Below are 23,095 nucleotides of genomic sequence, written 5' to 3'. Positions count from 1 at the left end.
TATCTCTGTATTTCAGTGGCGTCTGGTGTTGTACTCTGCCATAAGCTTTAATTGTTGCTGTTTTGAAGAAAGCCTTTGTTCACTACAACTGCCTACTTCATGATGACATCATCCAAGACTGTGGAAAAAAAGCGCAGCCTGGAGTAGTCGGGCATGTGATGATGTATAAATAGCACTGATAGAACAGTATTATAAACTCTATTGGTACAGCTGAGATAAAAATAGCACGTTGCTGATTCATCTAAGATATCGGCTAGAGGGATGGCATAAGGTTCAGCTACAATAAACCTTCTCAGCTAAAAGCATATTACTTCACCATGAATCAGCGGCTCAGATCTTTCACTCTTTTCAGAAGAGCACCTGTCTCTTCCTGCTTCAGTCCTCCATTACTGAACACATGAAATATAGGGCCTGATTTTATTTCTGCTTCCTTTACGCTGAAATACGTTGCAGTCAGAGAGTTCTCTAAGGCTTTATACACACGCAGGAAAAGCAGAAGCATTCCTAAAACTGCTTGCCAAGTGCTTGGTAACAGCAAGGTTTATGTTATTGTTCACAGCTATGTTTCTACTTTGTCTGCCTCTAGAAAAACAAACAAGGGACCATTATTTCAATAAACCTGGAAATACTGAACCATACTTCCAACATCTCTGAATCTGTAATGACTAGGTCATTTTATGGCTCTCAATAAGATACATGCAAAGTCAAGTACACATCCACGTACAATGTGCTTTTTCAAACAGACGAAACCTCACACACCAAGCCTAGAAATACAGGAATTAAAGGAAAAAAAGAAGCCAAGCAATGGGTGACTTGCTCCTTGGAACACATCAGCAGCAATTACTTGTGCTGTGTCTCACATGGCCCACAATTTATGCTCTTGTTTGATTTAACTTTTCAAGTACCTGGACCGTAACATCAGCCACGTTGATGCTATGCCCCCTCTTCACAGGAAGACCTTGGAGGAAAGTACATGGACTACAGTACCAAAAACTAGTGCTAGAGCTGCAAATTCAGGGGTAGCTGCTCTTGGGAAGCAGAGTCTCACGCTGCAGCCTGTCTGCTTCCAGAGCATGCGTCACGGTAACAACAAGCTGCCCAGTGTAGGATGTTAACTGGCCACAGCCACAGATAAACAGGCAGCTCCAGGAATCCCTCTCTTGTGGCAAATTTTCACCCACACCGTGGCCACCATATTTTTAGACACAATTAAAAGAGGTCTTAAATGTTTAACTTCCAGTTTTTAACACTACAGCCATATGCCAAAAAGAAGCACAGATAATAAATGGCAACTTGCAAATGGGAAGATTATGAGGTTTCTCTCCCTTCATGTTGGGCGAGCTCCTCTGTAATCAGTACAACACTGCCCAGTGCCTTGACTTGGGCTAATGAGGAGAGCCAGGACCCTCACAGTGGGCTCCTTCACCTCCTGCGTGACTGTCTCTCCCCCACAAAGCCTTCTATTGCTTGTGCATCACCTTGTGATCATTGCATAATCATGACAAAATCTCTAGCAGTGTGGAAGAAGACAAGTCACCCTCTACTTGTGAACACCTTCCTGCTGGATCTCCGTGGACAGTGGGTGACGGAAGTAAGCTCTAATAAATGCAATTGCTTTGCAAATTATCACCCATTATTCCACTTACTAGTAACCTATTAAGTTTCTGTGTGCCAGCAACTTCAGTCCACATTCTGTTCCTCAACAGCATGATCTTACACTGTATGATCTACGTCAACTACATGGACACACCAGTCCCATTAGAGCAGCTTGCTTTGTACAAGTAGAGCGCTTTATCTACTCACTGCATTTTGGTTTGCATCAAAGCTAAGTTGCTTGTTTAGGACCATAAAAATGAGCAAGGCTTATACAATTACGGAAATTTATATTAATTTTTAAAACTTGCAGATGTTGCAATCTGTACATATGGGAATAGCGCCAAATGTTACAATGACAGAAAAAAGTTATATTGGCTGGGTTTTAAAAGTAAGGAAGCAGGAAAAAGAAAAATCTCACTCTACCACTATCAAAGCATTACACGTATCTGGTTTTGCACACATCTTTTAGTTAGCAGCTTTGCATTTTTGACAGTGAGTTAATCGGCTAATGTTTTTATGAGCACAAAACCAATAAAACAGTGTGGGGGGAATGACAACAAAAAGCCCTTATTTGCTTTTGATGTATTTTTATATTCACTAAATCCTTCTTGTTACGCCCAGAGAAGACCTTTACTGCACATGGGTTTCAGAGAGCAATGCCAGCAGTGATCCTACATATCTGCCGCTTGTGTCAGTCAACATCCTCCTCTGGGGCGAGCAGCGCTGGGAAGAGCGCCCTTTGGGATGCCACTGTGCCGCTGCGCAGCGTCTCAAAGAATTTGCAGCCCTAGCGCTATTTTGGCTGAAGTTGCTGGTCGATCAACATGCCAAGGTACTTTGCAGAGAGCATTTAAGTGACGCTCAGTGATCTACATAAGCAACATATGCTTTATATTATCAACATCCCCTTTGTATTCCAATTGCATGTCAGTACTGGTAGAACCTACTGATGCTAAGATCAGCTTCAGCTTTGAAGCTCGGGACAATAACAAAATAACCTGCTATTTGTTTATGTTAGTAATAAAATCTACCGGCAACTATGATTTGATCATGGCCTTAACAAGAAGGCTAGCCAAAGGAAACCTTCTCAATAAATAGGAGATGAAGGAAGCGGATGGGTTGTCTGTGGATTTTCTAAATCTAGTCCAAGAAGCTGATGGTTATGCTTAAAATCTTAAATTGTTTTGGACCCCAGCTTTCCAAAAAGATTGCTTGGAGGACAAAAAGAGATTGTAGCATTCGCCTCTTCCGAGGATAAAGGTTTTGAGAGATGGAGCAGAGCCAAACACTACAATTGCTGTTTTCCTGAATCCATCAGAAGCAGCCAAGGAGCAAGGGTGGATGCACTGCCCCAGCATGGCAGGCCCTCCTGATCGCGCTCTTCCCTGGCCATCCCTCCCTGCTTCTCCTCCTGCCCCGTCTCTATTCCTTCTGCCACATGGTCAGCCGTACGGATTATCCCGTGCCTTGGGGCTGGGAGAATGGGTGCCCTTGTGTTGCACTACGAAGCCATCTGGGGGACTGCAGCTGCATGTGCATAATCTACCAGATAGTTTATTGAATTGAGATATATAGATATGTATAACAAAGCAATGCCACTACAGCTATAGGCATGCTACATGGGAACAGATCAAGTGTACCTTTTGTATGTAATCACTCCTTACGCATTAGTGTTGCCTTTCTGAGGCAGAAAAAAGCTGGTTTATAGAGCACACCTAAGCAGACAATTTCAACTTTTGGCATCTGTTCCCCAATATCTCCACCACTGGCAAATGTGTGAATGTCATGGTGGCTCACTACAGCCTGGTTCGATGGATTTTACGACAGAGCATTCTGATAACACCGTAGACTTACGTGAGTAAGACTTCTAATATAGGGGCACAATTTATTCCCGTTTCCAGTTTAATGGAGCCTTTCTGATTATTTTCATAGCATTGTGCAAGGGTTTTTTTTCCTGCTGCACAAAAGGGAAAAGCTCCTAACATGTTCGTGAAATGCCTTGTGAAGTTAATGTGACTTGTTCTCTATCATCAAGAGAATGATACTGGAATGAATGAAAGTCAATATTTTTTCTCAAAGTTTCTGAATATTCAGTCCTCATACGGCATAAGGGAGTAAACTCTCAATTACACAAAGGCAAATACAGAGAAATCCGTCAAAGTCAATAGAGTTATTCTGGACACCTGAGTAATTTGTCCCTTGGTATGATTCAGTCTCCCAAATCCTCTCTGAATGTCCATAATGACTGTTTGCTATTCACTTACATTTTTAGCTCTGTTATAATTCTAATTTTTTCCATGTTTCACAAATAGCTGGAGTCAGTTTCTTTCAGATGATGCTGTTTCCCCAACTTGGCTTCCCTATGAATAACCTCCATCATCACTATGCTACTTTTGCTCGAATGTTTCATTTTTAACAATAAACATCTATCCCAGATGCCTTATTTTCAGCTTCATTAAATGTTTTACTAGTTCATCTTGAGTCATGTCAATATTTACCTTGGACACGGTTCCATATCCTTTAGTTTCTAATACCAGAATTCTCCAGACAAGCTTATTGTTCCTGGCTTGACTTCTCCAAGTCACAGCTTAAAACTTTTTTTGACATACTAAGTAAGATGCAAATTCACCCAACTATTTGCTTTGCTGCATGCTGCCAGCTATGTCTATTCCAAACACCTCTGAACTGATTTACTTCAATTTCTGTGTACACACGGGCCCCAAACCTGTACCCAGTTACTCTGAGGTAATTTCAAAGCCAATAATAACAGCAATTAGCAGAAGAGAAAGCAGAAATCAGACATCAACCTTTCGGGCATAGTACCACAACAGACCATTTCTACTGACCTTTTGCATCCTAGAGAAAGGGTGTCAGGAAACCAGGAGGGGTTGCCAGCCCCTGCACCTTCGCCTTGGTCCTCACTGCGCAAACCGGACGCTCTTCTGACAGATGGGACGGCATTTCTTCACTCCAGCCCTCTCCCCTGCTGCTGACCAGCAGGACTGACTTGTGCTGAGCCGTGCGCAGCACGAAGATCATCGTGCTGCTTCTTGTACTCACCTGTGTACTGAGCAGGTCAGAAGAAACCTTGTAAAATAGCGAGCAGCAGCAGGATGCCACGTTCACCAGACAGGAGGGCAGCAGCAGCGTGGAAGTGAGTTCCCCAGTAACATCAATAACATAGGTAATGGTAGCAACTGAGAGAGAGGAGAGGTGGTGTTGAGGGTCATATTGGAGCAATATAGAGCCTAGGAGGGTGTTAAGGCAAGGGGAACGGGTTCTGCCCCTCCGGCAGCTGCATAAGAGCAACCTCTGGCTTTGGCAAGAGGTTGGCAACAACTGGTGCACGGCAACGACAAGATGTGTAAAGGAAAGCAGCTGTGGGCATGGGGAGGAGCAGCGCGGGTGTCAGAGGGATGGTGTTTAGGGGAGGCAATGGACGGTCAGTCTGTCCGTGTGGGACCCCAGTGCAAGGGATACCTGAAACAGCTCAGTGTGCTCATCCCCAAGCAGCCCTGAGCTGTCGCCCACAGAGCCATCCGCAGCCAGGCTGCTCCTTACTGCTGTAAGCATGCTTGCTTGAGAAAAGTTGTTCTAAATACGTACAAGACAATGGGGAACAAAAGTTTGGGAAGTGGAATTTTCTTGATAATTTTCTCGATCTTTACGCTGAGTTTACTTCAGGTCCTTTTTCAAAGCAGTAGCACAAAAAAGGTAGTGTGAGGTTTGATATATTTATATTTTATATTCATGTACAGCACTGGAATAAAACATTTTGAATTTTATATTGGATATAAAAAAGCAAAGGTGTCAAGCTGGGAAAGTGCTTTGAAAATAACAAAGGACTTTATGTGGGACTGCTTGAGGTCATTTTATCTGTTGTTCCTGACGGTATTTAAATACCTCCTTTCGGTTTGAAATGCCTTTGGTTATCATTCACTGAAATCAGTGGTGGAGACTAGCAGGGCTGCTAGGCATGCGCCACAGGGGGATACATGAGGAAAGAAGCACTCAGATTTTTGGAGGTGTCCAAAGCGAATGTTATACCCGTGCCATCAACCCACGTTCGTCAAGAGGGGTCGACATGGCCTAGAGAAGCAGCGAGCCACGTTCTTGTGAGAGGGGAGACAACTTCACATCATGCCGACTTCCCTGAGCAAGATACTCCTAGGAGCAGGTCAAGGAGATGGCTTTAGATCTCAACCCAGGTGTGCAACAGTTTTAAGCAGAAATCCAGGGTATGAAGCTGAGTTCACAGTGCAACAATTTCAGTGATTGCCACACATGCAGATACACGGGGCTTGTTTTGAAATACCTTGCTTGGGTGCTTTAGCAATAGCAGCACAAGTAAATAATTTCTGTAGTTAGCTCACATGCCATTGCCAACATCCCAGAAAGAGTACATCTGCACAGTGTAATGAAGCTAATATTTCTGTACACCCTAGGCCACATTATAGCTTACAGACTGTTCCCCTGTGCTTTGACCCAAAAGGGCTGTACTGCCAAGAGGACAATTGAGGTTTTATTTGTTTTTGAAAGAACTTGCTCACCTCTAAAGCAGAGGTGATCATTTTCCTCTTTTGGTCTAAGCCAGAGTGAGAGAGAGAGAGATGAGTTTGAAACTGCAATATTCAAATTCCCTTCTCTGCCCTACGTCCCCCTGCACATATACTCCAGCGGAAAAAAGCAGCTTGGTACAGGAAGGGAGATGAGACAGGATGAGGGACCACTGTCTCCCACAAACACATGCAGACAGAAGATAAAAGGGAATGGTTGAATACTAGATTAAATGCAAGTTTCATGTAAATGATCACTTACAGAGACCTAATAAATGATTCTGTGCAATGCATTGTCAGAGATTTTTCTCTGCCATTTTTGTTTTACATGTGTATTTAGGAGCTTTTTTGCCTTGGAGGATAATGTTCAGGTTTTAAAATTTATATTAATCTGTCACTACATTCATCTGTCACCCTGTGAAAGGGCTTCTTTTTTTAATAAAGTGTCTTTTTTTTCTTTTTAATGTATTGCTGTATCAGCATGGAGTATTTAGGATAAGCCCTTTCAGCAGCAGTACTGCACAGGATGGGATGACATGTAGGAAGGCTGCTTTTTATATAGTATGATCTCTTTTGACCCAAACAACTAATCAGTGTTTTAGAGGTTTTGTGTTTACCCTGGCTGGGGACTGGCAAGGATCTTCACTGCAAATCTCTGCTCCCAAGGACAGTCTTCATTTCCAGAGCAAAGGAGGACCAACCAGAGATGGAGGCTTTGCTGACAGATCCCCAACACTTCTTTCAGGTAAGAGTGCTGGCCCAAAAGCTCTCAGGGTGGGGTTTTTTTTTTGTTTTGGTTTGGTTTTTTGTTTTTTTTTCCCCAATTGGGGTAGCAGGGGGAAATGGGTCAGGGGTGCTACTCTAAAGAAATTAGGAATTGCTGCCTTCAGAGCAAAGGTCTTTGACAGCCTTGGCTGTGTACCATCAGATGTCCTCCCCTCCCCTGCTCTCCTTCCCACCTTCCAGCTAGAGGTTACCCCCGGCCGCGAGCAGCACCTTACCCACCCTCACCTCCTCGTCTGGTGCGGCTGTGAAAATCCCCCTGCGAGGTTCAGCCTGTGTGTTGACTGAGGCATAGCAATCAGCTCCGTCCTTCCACCTCTGCTTGGAATATGGGCAGGGAGGGAACAATATAGGAAGGCACTGCAACAAAAAAGATTGCAGAGGATGCCCATCAAATCCTCACATTTCTTGTTGTTGCTGTCCTAGATAGCCACTTGGGCTAACTGCTTGCCCGAGGTCTCACCCAAGTCTGTACATTTGAGCCCCTGTGGCCACAGAGGACACCTTTCTCTCACTCTGTGCTGTCTCGATGCTTCTTATTCTGAGCTTGCTCTACCTTGTGACCTAACTCAAAATGGCATCAGATTACCGTGCCGTGATCAATCAGTGTGTTCACTTCCTCTCATTCACTCTTTGCCTGTATACCTTCAATTATTCTTTCCCTCAATTGTTTTTTTCTTCCCATCAAAATACCTGGAAGCATTCCAATAACTTTTTCCTGCTGCTAAATACGAGCGTTTTATTTGCTAACGTCCACTTGAATTTGATCTTGAACAGCACGATGGCTTTACACATAATATTTCACATGGGGCCCATGATTTCAGTACCGATTGCAAGATAGAGACATGCTAGTCTCACCTGTCTGAGTTCTGTTTTCTCCTCAGCTCTGGGAATTTCCGTTTCACTTGTCTTCGTTCCCACCAGCCATCCTGCGTTTGGCCATATGATTGCTTTCCTCCTGGAACAGAGGGGACAGTCATTCAGCCTGCAGGTCATACCTAGATTATCTTTAATCACTAGGCAGCTTCGCTGATAGCAATCTCATTTCTTCTTTCAGAATAAGGGAAAAACCCTCCATGAAAAGATAGAGGGTGCGAGGATGCTTCTGAATTAGTCACTGAAAAAAGGTCCAGGGCTCAATTCTTATTAGCAGTCTCTCCAGTGGAAACACAGAGTGACTCCAGAAAAATCAGTGGAGCCGCAATGGTGTAGCTGAGATCCAGAACAAGATAGAGGTTTTGGAATATGCTGCTCTGAGGGTTTTTTTTTTTTTTATAACAGACATCTCATCTCCTGCTTTATGAGTTATTTTGAAGGTTTACTGTATCTGAGAAAGTAGAGCAGGAGTTCAGATTATGAACTTTGATTGCTCATGGTTTATTCAATATTTTTAATAAAGTTTGAAAAGGTTCCCTTCCGTCAAAGAATGTGCCCTTTGATTAATCAATTGAATTTGATATTTTCTCCATGGAGAATACAAAGCAGTATACCCCTTTGCCAGTTGTTTACAGGCAGCTTCGCAGCACACAATAGAACAATTATTTTCTAAGTAAAAGAGCTGTGATCAGAAATGTTAATAAACCACTTAATAGTGTAGCAACTTTTTCTTCCTTTAAAAAACACACAATGAGGACATATCAAGCCATTTTTAATATAATCTGCATACTTTCCAAATAACATATTCAGGGAAACAGAGTCGTCTTAAATAGCCTTCTTCCCATTTACATCTGCAACAGCTGCAGTAGCAGCTCTGTCAGGCTTGATTTTATTCAGCGTTGCAGGATCAACATAAAATCTAGGCTGAAAATTAAAGGGAGTAAATGTCCCCCTGACAGTCAAGAGAACGATTTTGGTCCAAGAGTATTTCTGGCCACAACTCACTTTCAAAAGCAGCTTTGTCATTTGTGCCTGGCCTAGTCCCAGTAAGTGCTATTATGATTTGTTACATTTTCTATAGAACCAGGAGACCATTTATTAGCCCCATGGTATTGTATTGAGCTTCAATTATGTAATAGTCATTATTCTGCTGAATATCCGAAGCTTTGTAAGAAAGTTTTAGTTCTGGAAAGAAACGTACAAGGTTCTCAAATGATTTCGAGGAAGATCAAACTCCCCCTTTTTTGCTAGTTGAAAGAGGAAAGGTCCCTTCTTGATATAAATCATGAATAATTTGAATAGACTTTTTTCTAAAGAAAAACTCCTTTTTCTTTGAAAGCCATTGATAGCTTGGGATTCAAGCAGAAAAGAATAAAAGAAGAAATAATAGTTTCTTCCTAGAAGAGAAGGTGATAGGTATGCTTCCAAATTAGTGAGATTTTAATTTAATTATAACCGAGGAGTGTGCATGCATGTGTGATTTGCCTGCTTATAAGTGAGGAATGAGGGTCTCTCCCATACGTCGTGTGGAAGAGGAGGGAGCAGGTCCTCAGCTGGTGTAAGCCTTGCTAAGGCCCCCCTTGATGCTGTTTTTGCAGCAGGCGTAAGTCGAGGATGCGCCCCACAGTCCCATTTGCTTGTTTAGCTGCCCTTTTACAGTTCAGCAACGCAAACTCTTGATACCTAATCAAATCCCAGTGGCCCTCCATTTCCAACTGGTCTGAGCCATCTGCATCTCCCAGACTTGTCAACAAATTAACTACCATAAAATAAGTAGTTAACTAGTTACCTAACATCCATAAAACAACTGTTACCTGACAGCCATAAAATAACTAATAACTGGCTACCTGACATCATCCTTACCTTTCTGTCATCCCTTAGTGTTTGTTTAAAAAAAAAACAACCCCAAACCATAGATTTTAAAAAGCACTGACGTCAAAATAAAAATTGATCTGCTCCAAGCAATTCTGTCCGTCACGAGCCATTTTACATGATTGAAGGCTTCAGCTTCCAGTTCTCAGAGGCTTCTCCAGGTGTCAATCATGTGTGAATTTTTCCCTGCTCTCTGTCAACAGCCAGACACTACAGTTCCTGTAACCACCAGCCACCAGGTAAAAGTCAGTCCAGCTGTTGCCTCTGATTTTTATTTTTTTTTAAACTAATAACAAATACACTACACACAGAATGCACATACAACATATACACGCAACAGCTGCTCTGCCTCAGAGTAGCAAACCCAATTACTCCTAGGTATTCTCAGGAAATGGAAAAGCCATGTTCCAAGGCTGACAGATTTCTGAAATGACCTTTCTTTAATGTATGCTCAGCTTAACTGGTATTTTGGTAAAGTGACTCTAGCTTTATGCCAACTGAAGAGAAAGTAGAAAGTAAATCGACAAGCTTCTTTTTGGATAGACTTCAGTATCTCAAAAATTCACAACCAATGGAAATGTGCTACCAGGGTTGCACCCCTGTTACAAAAACAACCAATTCAAACACCACTGCTACAACTTGGTGTGGCTACAGCCGTTGCATAGCAAGCATACGTATGCTTGCATGTATGTTTTGCCCTCTGTGAGGGCAAGCAAGAATAAAGCAGGTGATAATGCATTTTGACCACAACCATGTCATCCCCTCGTTATTTTTTGCAGTATAAATATGGATTTTGCAGCAATATATGGATCAGATGCATTTGCATTTCATTCACTAATTCCACTCAGAGCAGCATTTAAGCGTCCTTATTTTTCACAATAAGAGGAAAGAAGTTGCATGCCCAGTTTATCTTAAAAAATGTGAATTGAAGTAAAATGCATTTACGAGTTGCACATTTATTGGATCAAGTGAAATAAGGCATCAAGCCAGAATCTGATCTTGTTTGCCACTATGTAAACGATGAGTAAGTCTGCTAGGGTCAACAGAGCAGCAGCGGAGTCACATGAGTCACAGCACACTGCTCTTCAGAAAGATTTCTCCATGGCTAAATATACTATTACAGTTGCTTCAAGAAAAGCTCTGCGTCAAGTTCTAATAAATGCTGGCAGTGATGCTGAGCTCCGAGCAGCCATAAAGCCAAAAGGATGAACAGGAATTAACAAGTGGCCTTAAAAACCTATTGAAGAGAATGGAAGTTTTGTCCGCACAAGAACTGAAGAATCAGAACTTTGGTAATGAAAATCATGACCTAATTTTTCCACCACCCACATTTAGCCACCTTTCAAATGGGTCTGGGGAAAAAAAAAAGTAGAAAAGGAAAGAGAATTTTCTTCAGGATCAAAGTGCAGAAAATACCACTAAACTCAATAGACTAAGTTTGTACAAGTTAGCACTCAACTACACGACAACACGGAGTCTGTTTCGCTATAATTTTAACCAGGCTTGTCCCAATAAATGACGTCTTGCTCCTCCCAGGGGAATGCATTAAATGAACCTGCTGTTACCAGTGAACAGGAACAGCCACACCGACAGAAGCCAATCCAACACCCCATCCCCGTGATCCAGCAAAATGGTAATTCCAATAAATACCCTTTATATCTCCATCTGATACACACAGTGCTGAATCTGGAAAAATGAGAGCTCAATAAACCATAAAAGAGATGCCCTTTGGTCTTTTGTTTTTTCAGTGGGGTCATAATTTAGTGCTATTACAACAATGGTTTTAGGTAACTAAAATTGCTTATCAAATGTAGGTTTGCATTCTCTATCAACAAAGTACTGAATTAGAAGAGATTTCATAATTCCTTATGAATTTCTCTCCTACCTAGTCTTTCCACTGGAAGCCTGATTAAATGAGTATTATTTCTTCTTAAGTGGTTTTACAGGTCGTTTATCTTAGATTTATGAGTATCAACCTACTTTAGAAGGTATTAGATAGCTTTAACGTTTGACACGTATTCTCTAAATCATTTACAGTGCTCTCCATTTGCACTAGACGATCAGTAATCTTCTCAATATTAGGTTTTATTGACAATGCACCATATAGAGTCCTTATTATATGGTAATGATTTAAGATAGGTGCAAGATTGGGAACTAATAAATCCAAAAGCTCATTTTTGATTGTTGACACAGAGCTGAGGAATAATGTGCATCCATCTAAATCACTCTGTTTCTCAATAATGTAACACACATACGTGTTTAACCTGTTAGGAGCACAGTGCAGAGATGTGCAAACAGATCCTAATTCCTGCTTTGAGCCTGACGGACTCCCGCTTAAAGCTCTGCATTTACTCAGAGAAAACCACCAGCGGATGCGAGACTCGCCCATCGCGTGGAAGCACCCGCACCCGCCTTACACCGTGCGGTGGGTGCAGGTAATGGTGCGGCGGGGGGAGCGGAGGGCTCGGCCCGGGTCTCCTGGTTCCTGAGCGCTGGTTCAAGCCTCGCTCCACCTGGCTCGTCGCAGGCGGCGGCTGCTGTCCAAGCCTGACAGCCTCAAGCAGCCCAAGCACGCCTCTGTTATACTTGAGTCACGCCAAGGTAAATACGCCTATTGAGATCAAGAAGCATTTTGCCTGAGACGGGAGTTAGTAAGACTGAGATTAAGGGATTAAAAATCAGCCCCATAATTTATATTTGGGAGACGATATCGAAAGCTGTCGTATATAACAAAGGCATACCTTCATGTAGCCCTACACAATAATTATTTCACAGAAATATTGGCATTGATAGTAATTGAATTCAGTTGAATAATTGATTTGACTACTTCAATAGAAGATCAGCTCCCATATCTATATTACTCACAGAAAATTGGAGTAGAAGAAAAAAAATTAAAGCGAGAGTCTTTGGTAGCAAATGAACATCTCTCCACTGAGTTCTACAGAATTAAAGTCTCATCTGCAACCCTGTAATCCGAAGGTATGTCTTTGAAATGCAGTCAAGAGATCTGTATCAGTCCTGCTTTTATAGTACGTCATTCAAAATGGTTTCTGGGGCACTGGAGCTGCATGAACGGGCAATTTGTTAAGTTGAAATGTGACATTTCAAAAAAAGCGAAACCAACACAAAATCTGAATCCTGCTTTTATCCCAACAGTCACCTGGTAAGAAAACTCCAGTGAAAAATTGGTGTTAGTGGTAAAATTGTCCTGTGGCAATTACACATGACTGTAATTGTGAATAGCAGGGAAGTACAGTAAAGAGGTGGCTTTCTCTCACCTTGCTCATTCAGAAAAACAACCCAAAGATCCTTGCTCAGGCTAGAGGCTTGGCAGGCTCACTCAGCCGTCTACAAATGATTTAGTAGCAGAGGAACTGGTGCTACTAAACATTGAGAACTCCAAACTCCAATTAAAACAAAACACCTCATTCAAAGCAACGCAGTAAGCATCGCTGTTACCTTGTCTTACTGCGGTAAGACCAGGCACAGACTTGCTGGGGGAAGGGAGGAGGCAAAAAAAAAAAGAATCCTCCCAAATTAGGACTCCCCAGCACCGTATGCACACTTCTGGCCTTGACACGAGGGAATGCCTGCAGACCCCCAACCTAGTAACGCATTAGCAGGCAATTTACTAACGCGCTGTGAAATAGCAGAAGTATCACAAGTTCCATTTTTCTTATTAGTGGAGCTAACTGCATTCTGCAATGCGGTATCTACATTTTTGTAAGCTTGTTTCATTCACTCAGTTCCTAAATCAGCAAAATTTAGCAATCTTCAGCATCTCTCTGTGATGAGTGAAATTTCTTTTACTACTGTGAAGAAGGGAGGAGGTCAAGAAGGCTTGGGAAAATTTTTTAGTATGATCTGTAATATGAATTTGGCAGAAAAGAAATTGAGAACATTTCTTTGGAAAACAATCAAAGGGCAAAGTTTTCCTCTTGGAGCTGCATGGTAATTCATGACTTATATGCTCCAAAGAAACTTGCTACTCTGACGATTAGGATAGCAAAATATTTGCTGTCTGCCTGACAGACCAAAGATGGTCATTTTTCCGCCCTTTGTCAGTATCTTTATGTCCCTCGACACACAGATAAAGACTGAATGAGGCATCTCTGCTCAGGAGGATTATAATCTAAGTTAGTTAGGGCATGAAACGAAATGACAAAAAGTAACAGGGCAGGTAGCAGAAATTTAGGCTCAGTCTTGCGGAGGATGACATGTGCTTTCTCTTACCTGGATCTCAGCTGCTCCTGGTGTACATGAAAAGTCAGCGTCTTTGTGGTTAACCACTTACACCACCTCAACACACACAAGCGACCAACAAAACTGAGGATCCCGAGAGCCTCTGAGGAATCTTGAGCCTCTTGTATCCGTTCCAGCTGGGGTTAATCAACAACACAAAATTAAAGCGTGGAACTTATTGCCATCGAATAGTATGGTGGCCAGGAGTACAACTGAGTTCAAAAAAGGACTAGACAAATTCATGGAGAAGATGTCCTTTGATTTCAAACCACCGTTGGGTCTGGGTGCATACTTTGGCTCCACAAGTTTCTAAAGCACTGATCAATGGAAGGGTATGCCTTCACGCGGTGGATCGCTCTCAGGGTGCCCCGTTCCTTTGCTCTTCCCTAAGCATCTCCCATAGCCAATGCCAAAGGAAGGACCCTGGAACACCTGGATCCTGCTCTGTCCAGACATGACATTTCTTACACTGTAATCAATGCAGTCATAAAACCAGACTGTTTAGACAGGAAAATTGTCTTGGCTGGAGTTTAAAAGATATAAGATTCCAATTTTAAGAAAATGCTGTATGAGACATCTTCAGAAAGGGTTAAAAAGAGCTAAATGAAAACTTTGAAATATTCATATAGACCAACCTCAGTGGAGGGAGGCAAAATCCTGAGGCCTTCTTTGCAGTCACTGGAGGAACTGGCTCATCTAGAAGGTGCTTCAGAGCACCCTGCAGAGGCTCCCGCTGTGAATCACGATCCACATCAGCACCCCAAACTGATACAGCTCCAGTAGCCTTTTTCCAGGAACGGGGAAGTACCGTACTCATTTTAGGTGAATAACTTTTACGGACCATTCTTCCTCGTAGCCTCTAAACGATCTCCTTCTGCCAGGTCACAGGTCTCCCCTCTTGCTCCCCCTACCCCACCTGGCCGGGGTGCTTGTAGCAACTCACCTTCTCCTTTTTTGTTCTTTGAATCAGCTGCATAAACATGCAAAATACATACAACTACCGGCAGGCCTAGGCAACCCTGTGAGTGCAGAATTCTGCACGAACACAAGCCTCACGTTTAATGCAGTCTTTGTTGCGTCAGTGACGGCACAGGCTTTAAAGCAGTGCTACTATGCTTTAAAGCAGTCTACTATGTAAAAAGTCAGGTTGTTTCTACCCTGGAAATATTTTACATTCTGTTCTTTCTGCAGTATTACTAATTCCTAGTTCTGTTTAATGCTCTGCATCTGAATGGGACTCTCAATTACATGAGTCACTGCAACTACCCTTTGATTTTTTTTCTTTTTTTTTTGTCACGTACTTGTAATCTGAATCCACAACTGCTGGAGCCTGAAGCTTGCTCTGCACACTCGAAGTGCCACAACAAAACGGGCTGAAACGTTACATTCAGTTTTGAGTTGCTCGTGGCAAGCAACGCTGCCCGCATGTTTTGTCACTGCCGTCACTTCCTTGTGAACCACGGCAGAGAAGTGGAGGTGATTTCACCTTGAACACAACCCCTCCCTAGATTGCCAGTGTACAGGAGAACTATGTGGTTGCACGTTGTGGCAGGGGCAGGAGTAACACCCTCCTAAGATGAGGGAGGAGGGAGAGGAAAGAGGGTGAATTGTCCAGTTACCCGCAGTATCTCTCGCTGCTGGATGACATGCCATACTGGCTGGTGCTAAGAAGAGTACAAACATCCCTTTCACGCCCCAGTAAATCTATAGGTGGTAGCTATGAATTATTTACCAGCCTTGCTACGTACGTAACCCATGTTAAAGTTCACCTGTCACAGCCACACTCCGCCACAAAAAGGTGCAAGCTGCGGATGAGAGGGTACAGCCCATGTTAGCATCCTTTCTTCTGAGCAGCTCTCTTCTACACACTTCTGGATCAGCCCAGGATCACACCCGTGCTCTGGGGGCTTTTCAGGTAAGTACAATACGTACACCTGGATGAACGTGTTTTGGTGGTCAACGGAATCAGGTGCTTAGGACTCTGATTTAAATGGACCAACGCTGACTTTGCACACATTTTGTGGTCAGGTTGGCAGTATAGGTTATTGAAGAAAATGTCTTTTTCTCACTTGTGAAAAGCTGAATTTGAAGCCTACGCACAGTGGCTTTTCTGGGAAAGCAAATTTTCTAGGAATGCCAGCTACAATTTTAGGAGGCAAACAATGTGGTAATTTTCAAATTCAAATCAAGTTTTGGCGCAGAGGAAGAGAAGCAAGGCTTGAGAAGAAAAGGTCATGGCAAAACACTATGAAACAGGTAAAAACCTGTTTTCCCTTTTCTCTCCTTTCCCATGTTTTTCAAGCCAGCTTCTTACTAGAAAAGCTGCTTTCCATCTCTTCTAAACTTCCATCACTCTGTCAGTATAATGCAGGAGAGCACTGCCTGAAAATAGAGCTTTTCTTTTACTAGAGGATAATTACTAGTTGTTCACCGTCTCATTATAAAATCCTAGTGAAGACCAGGATTTTACCATGAAGATGCTAAAAAGCATCAATGTTATACCTTATATAGGAAAAACTATACTGTTTCATCTGTCCTCTGTCCCCTGGAAAACCACCACTTCTCTGGCAGACAAGGTAGAACCTAACACCTCTTTCCTTCCTTCCTTCCTTCCTACAAGATCTGACTGATTTAAATTGAAAGCTCTGTAGGGTGGGAACCCGTTAGGAACTTCGTTAAGCATGTGTATTGTGCAGAACTATGTTACATCAACAGTATTGCAAAAAAAAAAAAAAAAAAAAAAAAAAAAATCAAAGATTGTTATACCAAAGCTTCAACTGTAGGTCCCAGGAATGACAGTATAATTATTTTTAGAGATGACTATAGCAGTAACTCAACATGACATGAGAGACCTGAGAAACAGCAAGCCTGATTTAAACCAACAGAAAAGCCAGGAATGCAGAATGGAGACTGTTCTTAATGCACCATATTGCATCTGAACATTTTGTTCCTACCCATCTATCCAAAGCATGACGTTTTGCATTTCATATTAACATTCTGAAGACATTAAAGGATTCTTCAATTTGATGTTCATATGCTGTGTCAGAACACGCACTCTGGCTGCTTAGAGAGATGTTATGCCTACCTTTTGCTCATCTTCCCTCCTTCAGCCTCCTAACCATCCTCCCTCCCACTCCCCCAAAATCCCTGCAGCTCTTCTTATTGGTAGCATTATTTAGTTCAGCAAGAAGATAGTTACAAATACGGTTTGTGGGATTTGAGCTTCACTTTGGGTTTCTGCAATACCTCAGCTGTTATGCATATGTACGAAGACTGGATGCTAACAAATCATTGCAGTAATACTTGATGTTCATATACAATTTCTCTTCTTCAAAGCACTTTAAAATTTCCCAGAGGTTCTACAAAATCTGGGAGAGGGAGGAAGAGATATGGGCAAAAGCCTTTGTTTAGCATTGGTCTTAACATAAATCATAGTTAGTCCCTTTCTGCTTAGCGCTGAGGCAGGAATGTTGTAGTCTTCAGATTTAATTCTGAAGTGCTAAACAATGCTAAATTGCCAATCACACACTTTCAGTAAAAAGTATTTAAAATACTCTTTTTTTCATACGGGCAGCTCTCTTCAGAAGTTCTGTCCTCACCTTTGAGTTCAAAACCAGGGAAACTTGTGACGTTGGCATAACGTGTTGGGAGATGAATTTATGTATCAAAATAAAGGACATGTTGATTTCAGGAAGTTTTGGTAACAAAAAATCGTATTCCAAAGCAATAAACCAACAAAGAACATAACCGCGGATCTCAACAATTTCAAAAGATTAAACTATTTTCAGGAGATTTTTTTTAAAGGTAAAGCTAATGACTCTTCGTGAACTCCTTCAGTGTTCAAAGCAGGACAGGTAGCTTGTAGCAGCGGAAAGGAAGCCCTCGCTCACCTGCCGGCCAGCGCCGGAGGGAGCAACCGAGCGAGCCCGGCGGCGAGGCGCTGCGGAGCCGGCCGCCCGGCATCGCGTACCAGGGGAAGAATTTTCCTCGCCGCGCGGGACCGGGACAAACACGCCGCCCACGGAACACGCCAACGCGCCGCTTTGCCCGCCCTCCGCGCCCGCGGCCCACGCGCGCTCCCAAGGGCACGTGCGGGCTACCGGCAGCTGCCGGCCGGCTGGCGCGGCGCGGCGCGGGCAGGCAGCGCCCCCTGCCGGCTCGTGCCCTCCGCTCCCCGCCCCGGCCGGCCGCGCGCCCCTGCCTGCTGGGCCGCTCGCCCGCCAAACGAGGCCCGGTGAGGAAAACTGTTTCCAGCCATCTTCTCTTTCTTTGACCGGGCTGAGTCAGGCTTGCAAGCGTTTGTCATTACCGCCGCAAAAAACGGGGATGAAATGAAACACAACCCGGCTTCTTACCTAGTGGGAAACAAACACGGAGCTGTAATGAGTAAAACAGTTCTGTTGCTCAAATATTCCGCTAAACGCGTAATCCCGTCCAGCCTTCACGCTTGAAAGCATGGCTTGTATTTAACACGCTTTCTAGGGCACAGCGTTCTGTAACACAACAATTAATACAGGCTACGGTTTTGAAACATAGATGTTAAACCGGTTCTGCTGAGGTCATTTGTTTGGTTAGATTCCTTTTGAGTTTGAAACTTTTCTATAATGTCTGGCAAAATATGGAAACACTCTCAGATGAAAGGTTACATGCATTCCAGAAAAATTTCCACTGAAATCAAAAGGAACTCTTCTTGGGAATACTGTAAAAGTGCAAACTCTTCATTTACGCAACTTTAATATGGTGGAAATAAAGAAGTGTAAGACATTAAATTTGTTTTAAAGCTTAGGAAGCAATTTGAAATGAAATAGCATACATATTATTAATGAATAACTACAGTGAAAAGTGTGTAATTACATGTTAATCAAATTCTCTCCTTATTATATCTGCAGTGCCTCAAAATGCTGTTTTCTCTCTATGTATTCTCCTTCGAGCAAAATTTCCTGAAAAAAAACATAGGTGTAAAGCAGAAACTGTTAAATATTTCACAACTGGAAAAAGGAAAGAGAATGACACTACAGCGATTTTTTTTTTAAATTAGGACTTCTATTCAGAAATAAACTGAACTTCAACATGTTTTAATTCCATATCCTCCTACTTATAATCTTCTACTTAAGTCTAAACTAAATAACAACACTGGCAGAACACAGTCAATTTGAGGAACTATCAATTTGGGATGAACTATTTCTAGGTAAATGTTAACAGAACCATTTTCCTTTATACAAAAACAATTACGTTCAGGCAGGGAGCCAGTCTTCTGTGCGCGCCATCCCCTACTGTCCAATTTCTGTGAAATTCAACATCACCTTTCTTATCTGGCTACTTAGGATTGTTTAAGTTTTCTGTTCTCAAAGTACAAGCTTCTTCTTGCATTCGCAGCTTTTCATTTATTTCTGCCTGTAAAGAAAATCAGAAGAAAAACGTGGTTATGATGGAGCTATCTTAGGCTGCACATTGTCTTTGTGGTTTTGACACGCTATAGTGCAGCAAGACAGACATTATCCTACACACCTTCCTGTTTTGCAGACATACCGGTGTTTCAGCCTGTACTTACGTGATAACACTTTATCATATTACTGCGCACAATTCTGATGTATGGAATGACTGCCATGAACAGGAAGTGATCTGGGACAGCCATTTCTCATGTAACCTTGTCTTGGGAGATAGGCTAATTTGCCTGTATTCTCAGACAGCCTTTACCAATAAACACCAAATCAGAAAAATTGCTTTGGGATTTGGTTGTTGCCACTGCTTTCCTTTGCTGCAGATGTTTGTTCTCTGGTGTAATACATTTTATTGAAACATTGCTGGAATTAGAAAGCATTACTGAAAATGAACAATAAAAAAACATATTTCTGTGATGTTGCTTGTCTTTCTTAATTACAAACACAATTATGAATGTGTATCTCATTCTGGAAATCCAGACTGCTGTAGACATTGAGTGTTTAATTTACAATGTAACATTTGTGGGGAAGGTACAAGGGTTGCAACATATTTTAGTGAAATCTTTGGCAGTGATAATGCATAGCAATCTTGAATTCTATAGCATTTTCAAATGTGGGATCACTGGAAAAAAGGCCAAAAATACTGGGGTTTTATGGGGAATTTATGTATATTTCTCAGTGTCAGCATTCATCGCTGCAAAAATACATGAGAAATGGAAGGAGTACAATGGCAGTCTTTCCAAGAGTCGCAAAGTTTTGTTCAAACAACTGGAACAGGCTCAAAGGTCCTTTACAGACTCCACATAAACTGTTCCAGAACTTACACTTGCATTCTTAATGGACTTCATGTAATTTTGATAAAGGGAATGGATTTGGCCCAGAAAAGCTTGCAGTAACTTGCCACTTTAGGAACTTTTTGGCTTGCCAGTCCTAGAAATCCCTACTAGTGCTATACTGCAACCTATCAATGGGTAACCACAGCTAAAATGTTTCCAAAGTTATCAGCAGCTCAGATTAGCATCAAAAAGCTGGAATTTCTATCTCAACTTTGCACCTTTGGAGATGGCCTTCACCATATTCAACCCATCCTCAAGCATCAACAAGTATGTCCCTATCCCTTTACATTGTATGCATACTTAGTTGCTTTGCTGTGGAACACTGATCCTCCAGGCTAATCCTCTCCCAGCCACCCCAGCTGTCTTTTCTTCTCCAGTTTTTACATCCCTCTGTCTCTGATTCTACCTTCAGTGAAAATCAGCTGCCACCATACTTCACTATGGCTGCTGTTGTGATCACTGAGCGTCAGCACCGTGATTTCAGACTAAAAGTTATTTTCTAGACTCAACTAGAGCAACAGCTGCCTTATGTTCCCTGGAGACATAATGCAGATTGTGAAATCACAGTTCACACATAACAACAAAATGGTATGAGTCTGACCATGTATCAGGTAAAAATCTAACGATAAGATTACCTCAGAGGTCAAGAAACTGAGAAATCAAGTGAAAAAGATACATTGGCGGAAGACTTTTAAAAACTAAAAGGAAATTATTTTCTGTGTATATAACCAGAGTTGCAAAAGAAGAAAAAAAAAAGCATTTTTCTCATCTGTGCAGTTTTTGTAAAGAAAAAAAGCTCTTAGCACTGATGCTAATGAAATCAAGGTCAAGTGAAAACCAGGCATTTCATTTTTTCTGTAGGTAGGGACAGGAATAAGACAACACAGGCCAGGTTCCCTCCTGTTTCTAAAGACATGTTGAAATGGAATATGAAATCAAACAGGTAGATCTAATGATGACATCATTATTCTAATTTATATTCCCCATTCATACATAATCCATGCAAAGCAATTTATCAATATCACACTATTTTCAGATAATATTAGATATTTAATAAACTGCTGCTTGGTCAACAGTGTCCAATGTGCTGTATCTGAAGTTTAAAGTGCCTAATGCCACCTGGGTGTTGCAAATAAGACCACATTCCACCAGTTCCTTGGTGGAACTGAGTTCTAGCTGGTTTGTTTTCAGTAATTGCATATGCTTGAGGGAGCAGTTTACAAAATAACAATGATCTACTCTGCTGGCTTTCCACGTTTCAATTTACAGACCTCCCTGTAGAGAAGCAGATCACCCTACAACAAATTTAAGTCCACTGACAATAGCTTCCTTCCCTTTCATGAACCCCGTAGAAAGAACTCATAGACTCCTCAGAGTCTGCAGACCACGTCCTGAAACCTGATCTGTTCCATTAAGGCAGCTCTTGTATAGTTATGCACCTACCAAATGGAGTCTAGAATTGGCAGAAATGGCACAGATTGGACGATGTGTAACATAGATGCATCTAACAATTTATATTAAGCACACATTGCATATGCTCCATCACAGCAGCTGATCCTGAAAAGGAATTTTATCACTGACATCACTGAGAGCAGGATTTGGCCCGTGTTTCCTAACACATAGTAATGCTGAAGATATATGTTGTTATATTACTGAATATTTTTTATCTTATCACATGTAAGCTGACTAAACTAGGAGTTATTTATAGAGGCTAATTCACATTTTCACAGCATATGGATGTGCTTTTTGCCAGCTTTAGCATGAATACAGTTTATATTCATTAAGGCTGAGCTAGCTAATTAACCATAGACAGAATTAGCGAATAGCTTTCTAGTAATAGTACCTCAAGGTTGCCAACAATTTCATTTGGGATTTCACCCACTGCGGACTTCTGCTCTTCAGCAGTGACACCAGCCACAGCATCTGCCTCGAAGGACTCTGCCTCTGGACAGGGCTCTTCCAGGTAACCCTCTTGATCAGACCCCTAGCAGCAACCAACCACAAGAAATGTGTGAGTTAGAATGTCCTCCTGCTCTCTACAAGACGAAACAGCGTCAGCCCAAAGACTTGCAACAACACATGAAGCCTGCTTTTGAGAACTCCTGCTCTGACAGAGACCATCAGTGTCTCCCTCTCACTGCCCAGGCCAGGCAGATCCTGAGGTTATGAAGTTGCATGGGGCAAAAGCCCAGAGGTGCTGACTCAAATAAATGTCCTCTGCTGACTGATTAATGCATTAAAAGTAATTTCATTCAATCTTAGAAGAGAATGCATGCTATATTCTAGAGAATAAATGTCATTAGTGGCTGAGCTCCAATGGGACTGAATGAGGTAGCAGACTCCTAGAAAAACAGCTTAAAAAAAAAAAAAAAAGGAACAAAACTCTATACCTTAGATTCTGTCTCTTCAGCTGTTGGTGATATTATGAACGACGAACAGATATCCGAAGGTATGTCTTCTTCCAGCAGAGCAGGGGAGGGGGGAACTGCAGGTTGGGCAAGTTCAATCACATACTGGCCGTATTTTAAAAAAAAAAAAAATAATCAGGTTTAATTATTGCTCAGAGGTTTACTGCAGATTTTTTTAAATGGAAATGAAATGGCTGGCAAACAACAAAAAACAATACCTTTTTTGTTACTATCCAGGTGCTCAGAACTGGAAAGCATACTGAAAATGATTATAGATCAGCTTTAATTTCTAGCTGCATCTCAAGGGGCCCTCTTTATAATACTTGGAAAGAACAGATGATTTTCATAATTTCATAACACTACAGCTTCTTACTCATGTGGATAATTAAGTTTAGAAAACACAGAGCTTAGATAACGTGCAGTCTTCCCAATGCAAATTTGTCACTTCTGAACAGGGATCTTGTTGCATTTTGGAATTAAAGGGC

At 42.0% G+C, this 23,095-nt stretch overlaps 1 protein-coding gene across 1 annotated transcript in view; it reads right to left on the bottom strand.

The window, feature by feature from the left end:
* Positions 1-18,964: 18,964 nt before the first annotated feature.
* Positions 18,965-23,095, bottom strand: part of CABCOCO1 (ciliary associated calcium binding coiled-coil 1) — a 61,926-nt gene continuing 57,795 nt past the window's right edge. Inside the window, exons 6-8 of the mRNA XM_050899153.1 lie at positions 22,593-22,715; positions 22,046-22,186; positions 18,965-19,319 (exon numbers count right to left, since the gene is read on the bottom strand). Coding sequence (XP_050755110.1) covers positions 19,242-19,319; positions 22,046-22,186; positions 22,593-22,715 — 342 coding nt within the window. The 3' untranslated portion in view covers positions 18,965-19,241. The remainder of the gene's footprint in view (positions 19,320-22,045; positions 22,187-22,592; positions 22,716-23,095) is intronic.

This window comes from Gymnogyps californianus, chromosome 6 (assembly GCF_018139145.2).
Source record: "Gymnogyps californianus isolate 813 chromosome 6, ASM1813914v2, whole genome shotgun sequence".
Classification (NCBI taxonomy): Eukaryota; Metazoa; Chordata; class Aves; order Accipitriformes; family Cathartidae; genus Gymnogyps; species Gymnogyps californianus.
Note: the sequence above shows the minus strand (reverse complement) of the source record. Positions and strands in the feature narration are given on the sequence as shown.